The sequence below is a fragment of the Doryrhamphus excisus genome, linkage group LG12 (genome assembly GCF_037039965.1).
Source record: "Doryrhamphus excisus strain RoL-2023G ecotype Guam linkage group LG12, RoL_Dexc_Guam_v1.1, whole genome shotgun sequence".
Classification (NCBI taxonomy): domain Eukaryota; kingdom Metazoa; phylum Chordata; class Actinopteri; order Syngnathiformes; family Syngnathidae; genus Doryrhamphus; species Doryrhamphus excisus.
Genome location: NC_136368.1, coordinates 5,672,088 through 5,688,462, shown reverse-complemented (window position 1 = coordinate 5,688,462; position 16,375 = coordinate 5,672,088). Strand labels below are relative to the sequence as shown.

Genomic DNA, 16,375 nt, shown 5'->3' with positions numbered 1-16,375 from the left:
AATCTCAAATATCTTATAGTTAAAAAAAAGAAAAAGTACAGCACAAAAGCTTCAGGTGTAATACATTTTTATCCGCAGCTTCAAAATTATTTTAACAAAATGTTTTTGTTAAGGTTTTCTGACCCACAGATAACTGGTTCTTATCAAAGACTGCATTTCAGTTCCATTTCTGAGCCTTGACTTGGGATCACCGTGAAACTAACATACAAAAATACAGCAATAATAACTTTCATAAGACATAAAACTAATCTCTCTGTGACATTCTGCACAAACAAGATGTGTTCGCTCAATGCTCATTTACATCAAAAACCCCATATAGCGATTACTATTATTAATTTTACATGGCGATTGCATTAAGGCACTCTGCTGCATGTGATGTAATCCCCGAGATGCTGCTGTGTAGGGGCTTTTTGAATAAATGGCTTTTGAAGAATTCTGAGGAAAAGCAAAAATATGGACGGACAGAACTTTTAGAAAATTAATGACAATTCATGGACAACAGCAATTCAAATTCCCAAGTTCTATTGACTTCAGAAGGCACATTTTCCCCAGAAATGTTGCATTCGATGTCAAGTTCCTGTATTGTTCAGTTTTTTTAAATCATTTTTGTGCAATTTTTTTGGCTTTTGGAATTTGCGTCATTTGTTATAGATAGCATTTTATTATAATTTCACAAATTTAAAGAGGCATTACTTTAAAGGAATACACTTTTTGGTATTTTGCCCACCATCCACAGTCGTTATGTGACAACTGTGCGTTCTAAAGATAGACAAACAGCTAAAAAAAAGACAGCTAAGACTACACATAATGTAATGCAACTATTTTGTTGATAAAGCTTTCTGAAAAAAAATCTACAAAATCCACCAACGATGCTACATTAATGTTACCTGCATATTAACCCAGCTACTTATTGTAAGTAGCTTGTAGCTAATTATTATTATTCTGCCATAGAACCACTTTAACGACTAGCATGGATATTACAGCATGGATATTAGATAATAAAACATTTTCAGAGGTGTTTATGAGCCGTCTTTCTAGGCGAAATAGGTGTGTTGTGTACATTGATCAGCGGCCTCTTTTATCTGTTTTTATATCTTTATAATGCACAGAAAAGAGAAAGACGTGTGTTCATGTCTCACATAAGGATTTTGTGGATCATGTACAGTTTTCCTATAAATGTATTTAAATTATATGTCATTTTTGAGTCAACTTTGCTAAATTATTCTGAAATTTAAAACACAATTTAAGACTGAGGTGTTTCTCCACCACATGGACTAACAAGGTCATTTTTAGAAAAAAAAGATGATTTCGGATGACTTTCGGATGTCTGTAATGTGGACAAACTGTATTTCAGATGGTGTTGTCAGATGAGCTTCAGAGCCTTTTGGGACTGATGCTTCAAATGGCCCAGAACATAATCCACCTGATGGAAAAGTTCCTCCCTGCCATTGATCAGCTGCAAGGCTACATGCTCTCCATGGAAAGCCTCAACCTGGTGGCCGACAATGAGTTCAACCAAGTGTGTGGTATAACAACTTTTGAAGGCATCTTGCGCACATGACTGTATTCACGTTGGCTGGTTTTTTACCCAGGTTGCGAGAGGTGTGAAGCCCAGCCTCTCCGTCAGAGCTACTTTTGTCACAATCTCTCGGGCAATGTGCAGTCGAGGTGTCATGGCTCTTTTTGGACTCGCGACACTTCCCATCCATGTGGATTCCAACCCATCATTCCTTGACAGACAAAAACGGGAGGAGATGATTGACAGGTTCAAGATTCCACGGAATGCAAGTATGTTATGCATCGAGATATTCCTGAAATTCCAGGAAACTATTTGTCATTCCACACTTTTCAATTGTAGCTCCATTCTGCATGAACATGTACCTCGACATGGTTAGCACCAGAGGAGGAGCCATTGCCTGGGCGTTCCTTAAACCAATGCTGATGGGGAACATCCTCTTCTCACCCAACACTCCCAGTATCAGGGCTGTTATGGAGAAGGTATCCGATTTCGTTGTAGCAGCTCCAGTGCATCCAGAAACTCGAAAAAGGATGGTTACCAAGATGTTTATGAAAATATATGACTGTCCTGTTCTTGCCCAGGCCAACGGTACCCTGCAAGAGTTTGCAAATCTAAAGAAGCACTCCGACGAATGGATCCATTCCTCCGGCTACCTAATGGAATCCGCCAAAATACTGAGCCGCACTTTGCCAATGCTTAAGGTATGCTGAATGAAAATCATCAAAACCAACTCGGGCAATTTTTCAAACTGATTCTCAATTTTGTGCTTTTTCCAGTCTTCCTTGTCCAATCCGTTTGTGCAAAATTTCATACAAATGCAAACAGACATCGACGTCCACAAAATGAGGAACACTCTCAACGGCTTCTGTGAGTGAGCATTTTCAATATGCGACACATTCCGAACTCTCACTTGTTGCCTCAGTCATCGGGGTTGGCAAAAGATTAAAGAACCACAAGCTTTTCATTTCAGCAATAATTTATTTCCCTCCAAGGTGTGACTTAGATTACATATTTAATTGGATCATCTTGAGAAGTCAGTGCATACCTTATGTTTTTTAATCTTCCCTTCTTGAAAACTACATACTTTGCCCTGAATCCAAATAGTATTAATACTTCAATAGTAATCTTAATACTTAAGAATAATTGAATTGGCCGTCACTTTTTTGCTGTTTCACAGCAAACATGACACTGATGCTGGAGAAGAACAAACACATCATGGACCAAATCACCCTCTTGTCCACCCTGCTGGTCAACATGTCATCTTGTATTAAATTTGATCGCTACCAAGGCTATGATTCTGTTGAGGAGCTTGACGCTAATGCCCAGGAGCTCGCCAAGGACCGCAATCTCTATGGAAGTAAGTCAGTGTTTTATGGAATTAATCGCGTTAGGAATGGAATATTTTCCTGGATGTGTAGTGCAACATGTATGTGCTTATCCATACTTGTACTCCTTTTGACCTGAAATAGTAAACCTTTCTTGAGACTGCATTATTTTAGAGCAGGGGTCTCAAACACGTGGCCCGCGAGCCAAATGTGGCCCGCAGGACACTAGTTTGAGGCCCCCGCCTTGATATGAAAGTTTAATGTTAGTGCGGCCAGCGCAAGTTTGATATGGATGCTGTAAAAAAAAAATTATTACATTTGATTAATGTTCATGTTAAAGGTTAAATAACTGTTAATAGTTATCCTCCCTATCCGTGTGGAAGTGGTAAGTTTTTGGCTATTTAAGTTTAAAGGAAATAACTTGAAGGCTACCGTTTAGGTCGCTAGCTCTCTAGTGTGCGAGTTAGCATGTGTCTCAAGACCCTGCAGTTGCGCAATATGTTGTAAATAAAAAGAGTATAAATGTGACTATAGTCGTGTTTTGTCATGTCTACAGGGCTCTAATAATGCTTTGTTCATTTTAATCTGAAAAAAATAATTTGTCTACCCACCAACTATATGTGGTTTCTTAAGTTTTTATTATTTGCCGTTTTATTGTTATCATTATATTTATTTATTTATTACTGATTGATTGATTTTCTTTATTCTTGATTTGTTTATTTATTTTTCATCTTATTTTGTGTAGAAAAATAAAAATTAAGATATTTGAGAACAGTGGAATGTTTTATCAGAGCTTTTCTTGTAGAAAATCGGAACCAAAGCAAAGTTTATTCATTTTTCTGTTTTTAATAAATGTGTTTTTTTTGTTTTTTTTGGAAAACCTGATGCGGCCCAGTCTCGCCCAGACCCTAGCTCCAGTGGCCCCCAAGTAAATTGAGTTTGAGACCCCTGTTTTAGAGCTAGTAGAGCTAAATAATTTTGGTGGTCTTTGTTCTGCTGAAAGGGCATCAGACCATTATTCCTCAATTACATTTTTCCAATAGCCAGATTTTTTTAGGGGATATTCAGTAAATCATATTTTTTAGCCTTTGGAAGTGTTAATTATATGTGTAATTATACTTTTACATGCATAAAACAAAGCAATGTAATGTTAAGGGTTCTTTGGACACTCGATCTTGCAGAATGATACAGTACAGTTTGTTATGTATATGTGTTGTATGCAGAGGCGTGGCGTGCCAACAGGCAAACCAGGCATTTGCATGGGGCCCCGGCTTTTAAGGGACCCCCGCTAGGGAGGCCTGAGAGACCGGGTGCCCCAAGTGCTAATACATGTACTGCACAGAAAAGACAATAATGGGCATTTACAATGCAATTATGAAACAACAACATAGTAAACTTTACAAAGACCAGGGCAAAATTTCCATTGAAAACCGAAGTCATATTATAATGACTAACATTAAAATACATTTGTCTTTCAGGTGTAATCTTCACTCTCCCCAAAGATGACGACTCCTTACCACCCAATGTCAGCTATACCATCCGCATGCATATGGACAACGTGATGCGGACCGACCGCATCCGTGAGCCTTACTTTGTGAAGGACACGCACATCTCCGCGCAGAAAACCATGCGCTACAACCGGGGCTTCGTGTACCTGCAGGAGAACATTGACCGAGCCATTATTGAAATCCAAACCGGGCAGAGAGTCACAGACACGGCTGTGCAGCTTCAGCCCTTCCCATATCCATGTTATCTTCGTGACGAGTGAGTACATAAACACAAAAACACACAATTTCCCAATGATTATACATCCATATCCATAAAATGCACATACAGTCCAGAATCAGTATGTTCAAGTGGGAATGCGCATATAGGAACGCAAAGGGATGCACACTGTCTCGGGCATGAAATTCTGGCATCGATGCGGAATAATGCAAACTCTCTCATTATTCATCTGCCACTCGAGACTGTCAGTAAGTAGTCAGTCACAGGGAAGTCTCACATGATAATTGGGTCTGAAAAGGCTGCATGAATATTCACTAGGATGCTATGTATGCTCTTTTCCGAACTCCATGCACCATTCAAACAGCCAGTATGTAATTTCATGTCAAACCAATCTGACATGAACGTTTGGCAGTTAAACATGTGACATTGTTCGTCATGCTTGAGCATAACACTTATGTATTTATCTTCACTTTCAAGGGCTTTTTAAGACAATGCCGATGACATATACGCTCCGATCTGACTTATCTGGCACAAAAGCTGTTTAAATCTTTTTTATTTTTTTTTTAACATTTCCTTGCTGACTCTTTTTTTTTGATTGGTGGATTCATGTCTTGACTCCCTAGATACCTGGAGGCCATCTCCTTTGTCTTTCCAATCATGCTGATGTTAGCCTGGGTTCTGTTTGTGGCTGACTTTGTGAAGAAATTAGTTCATGAGAAAGAACTGAGACTGCATGAGGTAAAGATTTATTATTCTTTTATAAGACTTGTTCTCTGGACGCCTTACCTTGCCCATTTCAATTGGTGCAGACAAGAACATTATGCATTTAAAAAGATAATAATGCATCACCACTATGAGATTTATCTTATTATGGAGATAGTTTGCAGTGCAGATTGTGCTGCACTTTGCCTCTCGGATTTAACTAATAAGTAATCAAAATGGGATTCTGGAACACCAGTTTTCATACACCACGGTTTTCACAGGATTCGATTTTTGATACATGCTATTACCAAAAATATGTCTCAGTGTTCGGACACTGTCTTGGTTAACATACGGCCAAAGAGAGCAAAGGACAGAGCATCCAGACTTTGGTGATTCAATCTCATTGAAGAACAACTAGTGGTTCTTTTAGAGTTAGGACACTATAGACAGATTCTGGTCACTGAATCTTTATTGTGTCTTTATGTGTGTTTTTTATGGCTGCATAATATGCAAAACAAATAAGTTTGTGAATAATAGAATTTTGATTAAGAAGATATGTATTTAGTTCATCATTTATAACCATTTCAGATTGTTTTTGCATGTAAACTATCATTATTTTTTTTACATTTTTGACGCTTAATTGGTTCTATACTCAACCATGATAATTGAATTTTGAGTGAAAATAAGATTCCTTGTCTATGAATCAAAAGTTTTCATAGTTACAACATTAAAAAAAACTTCTTTACGTCCTTCTAAATACGGGTTTTTAACATTACTGGAGCCCTCTAGATATGAAATAGCACCCCATAGTCATGTCGTCAATGTCGTCAGAGATGTAAGACATGAATAAGACTTGGGAAGCAATGGCTTTGATTAATAATAGGCCTTATTCAATGACAAAACACAATCTTTTCTTCTCTAATATATACTGTATATATAATAAATATATATTTTATGTTCATATTTCAATTCCCGGCAGCACGGCAGTCGAGTGGTTAGCGCGCAGACCTCACAGTTTTCTCCGGGTACTCCGGTTTCCTCCCACATTCCAAAAACATGCTAGGGTAATTGACCACTCCAAATTGTCCATAGGTATGAATGTGAGTGTGAATGGTTGTTTGTCTATATGTGCCCTGTGATTGGCTGGCCACCAGTCCAGGGTGTACCCCGCCTCTTGCCCGAAAACAGCTGGGATAGGCTCCAGCATCCCCTCGCACGTGCATGTGCGAGACACATCTAACATCATTCTAACAGCAAAGTTACGTAGTGCGATTGAACGGACCGGAATCTGTCTATAGTGTCCCAACTCTAAATGAATAGAAAATGAATGAATGAATGAATGAATGAATGTTCATATTTCTGGGTGTTCCACTTTACTTTGGATTATTGTGTATTGTACTGTGTATTTTTGCCTTGTACTTAATGCAGCGTCATAAGGATGGTGAGTGTATTTTTGAATGCAAGCAGTATACTGTATATACATTTTCTGTATTCATCAGATGTGTTCTTTATCAAGAAGGACTCTTGTCATTGTTTTGCCGTTTTGATCTTCTTGAAACCCCACAGTACATGAAGATGATGGGGGTCAATCCACTCAGCCACTTTTTCGCCTGGTTTTTGGAGTGCGCTGCTCATCTGATGGTGACCATCATCATCCTCACCCTGGTTCTCAAGTATGGCGGCATCCTCTCCCACAGTGACGGCTTCCTCCTCTTTTTGTATCTCTCGGACTACGGTCTGAGCATCCTGGCCTTCAGTTTCCTGCTCAGCTCCTTCTTCGATAAGACCTACGTCGCTGCGCTTAGCGGAAGCCTCCTTTACATCCTCTGCTTCTTCCCTTATATTGTGGTCATGGCCATGGAGACCAGTCTCACCCTTTTCCAGAAGAGTGCTTTGGTGAGGAACTGAGGTCGGATTTGACATTTAGATAAATGGGTTTTAGAAAATACCATTACACATACCCTAAATCTAGTTTACTCGCAACACACTTTCAGTTCTCTATATTGGGTAATTGTAGCAGACATTGTTGACCAACTGTTAATGAAAATTGTGTAAGAAGTACGACAATTGAGCATTTATGTCGACGTATTCGTGTCAGCTGAGAGGTGTTACTTTACCCTGGAATGTGTGATCTCCAGTATCTGGAGCCATTGCTAGAGATACAAAGTAATTCATGATATCAGCCTCTTTCTCGATGTATTATATTATAAAGGCAGGTGACAAAAGCAATTTCTGAGTCTACAGTCACTGGATATTTGTTGGATATGCTTCACTAACTAACGTCTCATTTCCCTACAGAGCATACTGTCTCCATCCTGTTTCAGTTACGCCAGTCAGTACATCTCGCGCTACGAGTCCCAAGGAGAAGGTACCAACATCTTCCCGTCATCAAAAAAAGATGTACGATAAATGTTCAACACAGGAGTAAATGAAATGTTTGTTTGTTATCAGGAATTCATTGGTACAACTCCTATTCCTCACCCATCGCTGGAGACACAGCCTCCTTTGGTTGGCTGTGCTGGTTGATGCTCTTCGATTCCATCTTCTACTTCATCCTGGGGGCCTACATCCGCATGGTCTTTCCAGGTACATTGAACACAACACATACATTATAACACCCAAGGCACCCCACTCACTCTTGTGTGTTGTTTCTTTGTTACCCAAGCTTATAGACACTGAATTTATATAACAAAATAATGAATAAATACTAATACATATTCATTCATTCATTTTCTACCGCTTTTTCCTCACGAGGGTCGCGGGGCTGCTGGAGCCTATCCCAGCTGTCTTCGGGCGAGAGGCGGGGTACACCCTGGACTGGTCACCAGCCAATCACAGGGCACATATAGACAAACAACCATTCACACTCACATTCATACCTATGGACAATTTGGAGTCGCCAAGTAACCTAGCATGTTTTTGGAATGTGGGAGGAAACCGGAGTACCCGGAGAAAACCCACACATGAATGGGGAGAACATGCAAACTCCACACAGAGATGGCCGAGGGTGGAATTGAACGCTGGTCTCCTAGCTGTGATGTCTGCGCGCTAACCACTGGACCGTCGTGCCGCCCTAATACATATTAATTTATTTATTAATAAACACTCAGGGATGCGTGGTGGAGTGGTTAACAGCAAGAAGAATAACAACAACTTTCGCTGGCAGGCCCATAATTACAGTTTTATTGGGGATAAAATGATGCAGAGACTTGGTTTTATGAGTTTCTACACAAATGCATTAAAAGTCACCATCTTGTTCTTTCTCTGTCAGGCGCCTATGGCATCCCAGCTCCATGGTACTTTCCATTCACCGCCTCCTTTTGGGCTGACCTGTGGTGCTGTATAAAGAAGCCGCAGAAGGGAAGCAGAGGACTTCTGTTCACCAACATCATGACTAAAAACCCGCCTGTGTTTGACGACAAAGGGAAAGGTAGAGGAAAATTACATTGAAGTTGAATGCGGTCTTCAAGCACCTGACTGTATTTCTTTCACTCTCTCCATTTATGCCCTGAACCGTGTTACTTTGATTTACCGGCTGCATTTGTCTTTCTCTCAGGCCAGACCATGTTTTCCACTCAGGCGGGCGAGGATTTCTCTCATCTGCCAGTGGGTGTTGCCCTCCACAGTCTGACTAAGATATATGGCGACCGAGTCGCCATTCAAAACCTGAATGTTTCCTTCCATGAGGGTCATGTCACATCACTGCTGGGTCACAACGGTGCCGGCAAGACCACCACCATGTAAGTAGATTGGAACATTTCTCCTGGTTTCTTTTTTTTAAATGGTCCCTGCATAAATGATAGTTCGTCAAGTACTCAAATGCAATAGGAGTTTTTCTTTTTTCCAAATGGAATCTTTCCGAATTACCTTTCCAAAAACAATGGTATCCATGGAAAGGAATATTCCAATCTCTTGTCTACATGCGCCGCTGTAATCAAACAGAATAGTCAATGGGGCATGTGTAGTAAAACGTAAACATCAACATCACGTGATACCGACTTCCCCGAGTTTTTCTTTCACTTGTTGGAATAACTCCGTATTCCCAGTTTTTCTGTTCGTCCAGTCTTGAAATTTAGTTTGGATCAAAAACAAACTTTTCGCAGCAGTCCAGTGCCGATTGCTCGCCTCCATTTTTAAAACTGAAGAACGTCTGGATCTGCGTGTTACGTCATATCTGAGCATGCGCTGAAAGAACGCACCCGAGATAAATTTAAACAGGAAAATATCAAATTCATTCTTGCTAATATTTTATAATTAAACTTGGGATATGTTTTATATAGATATATATTTTCTTTTTTAATAAAACTGGACTTGTGAATAAAGTATAGAAGGTTTAGATTCTCTTCCACATATGGCGGTAATGCATACGATAGCTGCTTGCCAACCGCCAATAAACAACAGAAGAAGAAAAACACCACGAAGAAGAACAACTTTCCGTTTGAGCTGGTACAAGATACCTCAATCGGATTGGGGAAAGGAATATTCCACCCCTGTGAATCCGATTATATGTTCATTCAGATTGGCACTTTTCTTTCGGAATGAGGTGTATACAAAGGTTACATTCTTTCTGTTTGAGCAAATAAACCAAATGCAATTGGAATATTTGGGTCCATGTATACGTGGCTAGTGACACAGACAACAACAAGACTCAAACTACAACTGAATGTCAAGAAATCACACCTTAGCAGTGCAAGACAATCAGGAACAGATGTAAAGGGCACTTCAATGAAAACCGTACATTGTTGTGTTTCCAGCGGCTAAGAAAGAAGAAAAGATATTCATCAGCACACACATTCTAAAAAGAATTCGAAATTCTAAAAAATATTTAAGTACTTTCAGAAAAATATTAATGCTCAGCCTTGCATCCAGGATAAATAGTACTTGTTCCTGATCCTATCCATCCTGGTCCTTGTCCATAGGTATGAATGTGAGTGTGAATGGTTGTTTGTCTATATGTGCCCTGTGATTGGCTGGTCACCAGTCCAGAGTGTACTCCGCGTCTCGTCCAGATTCAGCTGGGATAGGCTCCAGCATCCCCTGCGACCCTCGTGAGGAAAAGCAGTAGAAAATGAATGAATGAATTTGTTTAATAATAAGTGTGTGAGGCGTGTTTATGGCTTTATTCGAGAGTGAACAATAGTAATTGAAGAATGGAGCGGAATCTAATCTAATTACTTTATTGCAAATGTTGATGCAAAATCGTCAACATGAAGCTAGCAGAGGGTTTGTAGGAGAAGGAGCTAATTAATGGTTTTATCTTTGATAAGCACTACCAGTGAGCCACACAAAAACACTGAATACTGGCCATAGTTAGTATATAATAACATATTTTGTGTTTGCTTAGGTCACTGCTGACAGGCCTCTTCGCCCCCTCATCTGGGACCATTGAGGTGTACGGTCGAGACATGCAGACACACCTGGATGACGTTCGCAAAGATCTGGGTGTGTGCATGCAATATGACGTTCTCTTTGACCACATGACCACCGAGGAACACCTCCTCCTCTACGGCCAGATCAAGGCCCCACATTGGTCGCACCGGGAATTGCAGGAGCAAGTTCGAACGTAAGAGAATCTTTACTATTATTACTCTGATTTAAAAGGTACAAGGCCTAAAGCGTGATGTCACGCTTTGTCTGTGATGCAATATGGTGTATTTTACGGCCTTTGAGGTTTTTTTTACAAGCCACAGTGAAACAGTGGTCTTTGCTCAGTTGACAGTATCTTCCTGTAATAAAAATGAAATATGGGAAGTTGTTACAGTGGCGAGAATTGAATGCCAATGGTACTCTGGAGGAAAAAAGTCCAACATGGTCGTAGTCACACTGGTTTTATGGACGCACTTAATTTATATGCATCTCCGGTGGTAAAGATAACGTAATTGTTCCACCTGTTATGCTTAAAATACGGTTTTCAATTTGCCATCTGAGGAGCTTGGAGATATTATGAGATACTTATAAGGCCATTTGGTGTGAGTAGAGAATACTAATGTGGGCTGAGAACAGAGAACTCGTTTTCTGGAAGGGTTATATTATATATTAGATCTGAGTTGGATTTGGAGATTTTGGGTCAGTTACAGCAACCTTCAGTGTGAATTTTATACTAAGTGTTATCACATTTCTGGTGCAATTGCTCAGATCACAAGCACTCGAAAATGACTTTGTTGTGGTTCTGTTTACTTGTGGTTCTGTTTTTGAATCTTTTCATGATATATCAGCTCGTAGAAATAGCTCTGCTGGCAGATCCAAACACTTTTGTTCAGAATATTTGAATGTCATTATCTAACATGCCAAGAAAGCTGGTTTATTATCAGGGATGCAACACGTGAATGCTAAGCGAATCCAATTTGCACCAAAAAATTGGTAATTAAAAATTCATCATGTAAGCCACTCAGCTTGAATATAATTATAAAATTCTACACAAATTTTCAGCAATTCATTGCATCAATTCCACACCTCAACATTCACACACATACAATTGTGATATTTTATTCCACCTTTTTTTTTGTCCTCTAACTACTCATAGATTTATCATTCGATTCCAACCATTCACACATCAAAATGTTTGGCTCATTCAGGAGACATGGGAAAACTACAAATATTTTCAGAAACATTCACACATATTCCACAATTCCACACTTTCCCATAAAAAAATGAAAGGGAAGTTTCAGTATTTTTGACATTTTTCATCAGTTAAAAAAATGCTCATTTCATTTGGAATGAGTTCTGAGCTGTTATTCAGGCTAATAGGCTGCAGAGGTCAGTAATGTTTACCGGTCAGAGTGAAAAGTAACATAAAAAGATGTTGATAGTATATTCATATGAATTGTAGACAAAAAAAAACTATAAAAGCAATCTTCACTCGCTAAATGTACTGCAAAAAAGGTCAGTAAGGATAATTCATAATGACGCCTACAGAGAACATACTAACTCCTTTTTCTAAAAAAATTCTAAAATCACAAATACTTAAACTTGCTGATATAGTTCATCTTCAACAGCTAAAATAATGCATAAGGCTAAAAAATAACCAATTACCTAAAAATGTCATCCAATACTTCTCTTTGACTTTGACAGTTACTATGGTACCCATTATGTCATTGTATGGTCATATCACCATACGTGCATTATTAAAAAAAAAAAACTTAAACTGTATTATGGAAAGCAGGAAGTGAACAAATTATTCTGCCTTGTTTTCAAATGTTCGGCTCATTCAGGATACATTGATTGTCTATCAGGACTTTCCACATTTACTGTAATTGCCTATTTTTTATGGCAATTTTGAATGAATTGGACAATTACAACATTGCCTCCTATTGGTGTTCAATAATGTGCCTCAAATAATTGACTGATTTTTATTTCAGCATCTTAGAGGAGACAGGCATGTATGCTCAGAGACACAAGCGTGTGGGTACCCTATCGGGTGGCATGAAGCGCAAGTTGTCCATCTCCATCGCCTTCATCGGTGACTCTCGCTTGGTGGTGCTGGATGAACCCACCACAGGCGTTGATCCATGCTCACGGAGGAGTATCTGGGACATTGTTATCCAGCATAAAAAGCGTGAGTCTCTGCTCGTTGCAACTTTCTTTTACTAGCCCACGCTAAAGAACTGCAATGTCAGAAAAAAAAAATATGCACACTGATTTTAACTTATAACCTCTGTATGACGACCAAAAGTCAAAATGAAGTCTGAATCCACTGGCTGGCTGGGTTTTAAAAGTTTTACAGCGTGAGGGGGTGATGCAAACTTTTTGTGTTGTTTCCTGAATTAAATTGTGTTATTTTATTCAGGCCATGATTTTATTTATGGTAGAGTTAGTCGAGATTACTGGGAGCTAGAGAGACGAAGCGCGAGCGATGCTTGCTCCAGGATGTTTGGCAGGATGCGTACACAAATAATGCTGGGGTTTTTGTGTGTGTGTGTGTGTGTGTGTGTGTGTGTGTGTTTTTTCAGGGCATACTATCATTATGTCAACTCACCACCTGGATGAAGCTGAAGTGCTGAGTGACCGCATCGCATTTCTGGAGAGAGGAGGGTTAAAATGCTGTGGTTCGCCTGTCTACCTGAAAGAGAAGCTGGGCCAAGGCTACAAACTCACTCTCAACAAAAAGGTCATTTTATGTACTTAATGATAACAAGGATATGAATTATCGTGTGTTTGGATTGTGTGTGATGCCAGTGGTTATCAATGTATTTCAAGCCTACCTGTTTAGTTGTGAAAGTCATGGTTACTGGTCTTGGTGCGATATTATTTCCACCAGCATTATAGTCGATAATTCTTTTTTTTGGGCATTTTGGCACCCAACGCCTTTGCCCCTTTCCCCCCCTGGTCACCTCTTGTCTCACTGCATAGCATATTGTATATGTATGGACGGATGATTGCACTATTTCACTTGTACTTCTGTATAAGTAAGAAGAATAAAGGGCTACCACAACAACAACAATAATTTTGGCAAAGCAAAAAAAAAAAATCACACTGCATATTTAAATAGAAAATCTGATTTTCTCGCACAACTAATGTTTTTATTTCTTAAATAATTAAATAAAAAATTAATTATTTTTTTTACAATTATTTTTTAAATGTTTTTTAATTAATTAATTTAAATAAAAATTTAATTTCAGATGAAGACACCCGAGTCTGAGCGCTTTGATGATGGCGACATGAAGGCCTTTATCCAAGCCCACATCCCTGAAGCAAGACTGAAAGAAGCTCATGGCAGTGACCAGGTCTACACCCTGCCCCCGTTCACATCCTCAAACGCCTCCTCATACCGCTCTCTTCTGATCGCGCTGGATGCCAACCTTGATGATTTGCAACTGGGAGGCTATGGAATCTCTGATACCACCCTTGAAGAGGTAGGCTGGCATGTCGAATTAGGATCTCTGAATCTGGAAGTATCTATGTCTGTATTTTTTGATATTGCGTAGTCACCGACCATGAAATTACACTGACTTCCTCAAAGGGTGTTGACGTGTTTGTTTGTTTTGTTTTTTTTTTATCCCTCTAGGTGTTCCTCCAATTGACTGACGGAAATGAACAAAAAGGCGTGCCTGAGGACAGACCCTTTTCTATTTCAGAGACGGTGTCAGACTCTGAATCTATTAATAGCTTCCCTTCAGATACAAGCGAAAGCATCCCCGGTTTTAGTGACAAAATTCGTAAGTTTTATAATTCTCACATTCTGTTTTGACTATGTACATATAATTATTATTAATAATATTGCTTGTTGGCTGCATGGTGACCAAGTGGTTAGCGTGCATGCCTCACAGCTAGGAGACCCGAGTTCAATTCCACCCTCGGTCATCTCTGTGTGGAGTTTGCATGTTCTCCCTCCGGGTACTCCGGTTTCCTCCCACATTCCAAAAACATGCTAGGTTAATTGGTGACTCCAAATTGTCCATAGTTCATACGAATGTGAGTGTGAATGGTTGTTTGTCTATATGTGCCCTGTGATTGGCTGCCGACCAGTCCAGGTTGTACCCCGCCTCTTGCCTGATGACAGCTGGGATAGGCTCCAGCATACCCCGCAACACTTGTGAGGAAAAGCGGTAGAAAATGAATGAATATTGCTTGTAGGCTGCATGGCGACCGAGTGGTTAGCGCGCAGGCCTCACAGCTAGGAGACCCGAGTTCAATTCCACCCTCGGTCATCTCTGTGTGGAGTTTGCATGTTTGCATCTCTGATTATGACAATAACAATTTCATATATCGTGATAGATGCATACGTTATTCGTTCAGTGTTGTCTTGCTTTTTTCACCATGTTCTCCAGACCTGACGAGTTCTTCCAAAGCACAAGGTATAACCTTGGCCTGGCAGCAGATCAAAGCCATACTGATCAAGAGGTTCCACCACAGCCGCAGAGACTATAAGGGCCTGATCTCCCAGATCCTACTTCCGGTTTTATTTGTGGTGTTCGCCATGGGCCTGGGATCCATCAAGAACGACCTGCAGCACTACCCTAAGCTGGAGCTTAGCCCTGCACTTTACAACATGGAACCAAGCTACTCCTTTTTCAGGTTAGTTTTTGTGAAGCCCTGAACAGATGATAATGGTGACAAAGGCGGTGCATTAGGACTTGTGAATAATCCTGGTAAATGATGTCAAAGCCTTCAAGGCAAGTCATCCTGGTTTGTCTGAAACCCTTAAGTTTGTGTTATTGGAAGCAAGAAGCAGAAAAAAATCATTAAGTCCTTAAAGTACAACCCACAACAAGGCTATTTGCTTGTGATGAAATATTAATGAAGGTTTGATGCATCGTGTTGCTTAAATTTGCCCAGCCAGTGTGTCCCTGCATCACTTGTTGGGTATCACAAAGTTGAGGTTTGTTGAAGGGCAGACATGCCCTAAGGGGACTCGAAGATGGAGAATGCGATGTGCATGGATGCAATACACGATCAAAGTGAATACCATTAAAACTGTCGGGGGAGGTGGCGTGATGTCTTCGCCCTGAGAAGTGCTGCTGTTTGATCAGTGGGATATGTACCAAGGAAAATGCTGAGATGCCATTCTGCATCAAGTATAAGTCCTCAAACGGTTTCTTTTCCCAGTCTGGAGGTTGATTCACAAGGTTTGTGTTCAGTGGTACCATGGTTTTCGTTATTATTGGTTCCAAAAGGTCAGACGAAAACAGACGCAATTATGGGAGCCACAAAGTGCAAAACAATAACAAGCTGTGAAATGCTAACATTTCAGAAAACAAATCAACAAAAGTCAAACTGAATTAGCATTTTAGAAAACACATGAACAAAAGAAAGAACAAAATTAAATCACAAGCCGGAAAAGCAAAGGAATTTGGCAAAGCCCATATTGATAGGGATGGAGTGCCATCCATCCATCCAGCCATTTTCTTCCACCTTTTGGCGTACTATTCAGCAGACTCAATACTATGTAACGGCCTTTGTTAGGTTTCTGATGGACAAAAGAATGAAATTTCCTCCACTTCTGCACCCCTCGTCAATGCCAACCACGTTGTGTGGCAAAGAAAGGAAGTACTTGTTTTAATGGTAAACAACACACAATTTTATATTTACAATGTTTCACAACACTGCCAACTAGTGGCCAACATAAGTAACGGAGTGGGGGAGAGAAGGGGAAGGAGCAATTAGT

General features: G+C 39.9%; 1 protein-coding gene across 1 annotated transcript in view; it reads left to right on the top strand.

The window, feature by feature from the left end:
* The window catches only part of abca12 (ATP-binding cassette, sub-family A (ABC1), member 12), an 80,274-nt gene that overhangs the window by 37,761 nt on the left and 26,138 nt on the right, over positions 1-16,375 (top strand). Inside the window, exons 34-52 of the mRNA XM_058081679.2 lie at positions 1,355-1,519; positions 1,593-1,788; positions 1,859-1,998; positions 2,101-2,220; positions 2,296-2,386; positions 2,697-2,876; positions 4,323-4,608; positions 5,193-5,307; positions 6,838-7,167; positions 7,570-7,639; positions 7,723-7,857; positions 8,543-8,701; positions 8,828-9,011; positions 10,616-10,834; positions 12,630-12,826; positions 13,221-13,378; positions 13,890-14,123; positions 14,276-14,426; positions 15,039-15,285. Coding sequence (XP_057937662.2) covers positions 1,355-1,519; positions 1,593-1,788; positions 1,859-1,998; positions 2,101-2,220; positions 2,296-2,386; positions 2,697-2,876; positions 4,323-4,608; positions 5,193-5,307; positions 6,838-7,167; positions 7,570-7,639; positions 7,723-7,857; positions 8,543-8,701; positions 8,828-9,011; positions 10,616-10,834; positions 12,630-12,826; positions 13,221-13,378; positions 13,890-14,123; positions 14,276-14,426; positions 15,039-15,285 — 3,377 coding nt within the window. The remainder of the gene's footprint in view (positions 1-1,354; positions 1,520-1,592; positions 1,789-1,858; positions 1,999-2,100; positions 2,221-2,295; positions 2,387-2,696; positions 2,877-4,322; positions 4,609-5,192; positions 5,308-6,837; positions 7,168-7,569; positions 7,640-7,722; positions 7,858-8,542; positions 8,702-8,827; positions 9,012-10,615; positions 10,835-12,629; positions 12,827-13,220; positions 13,379-13,889; positions 14,124-14,275; positions 14,427-15,038; positions 15,286-16,375) is intronic.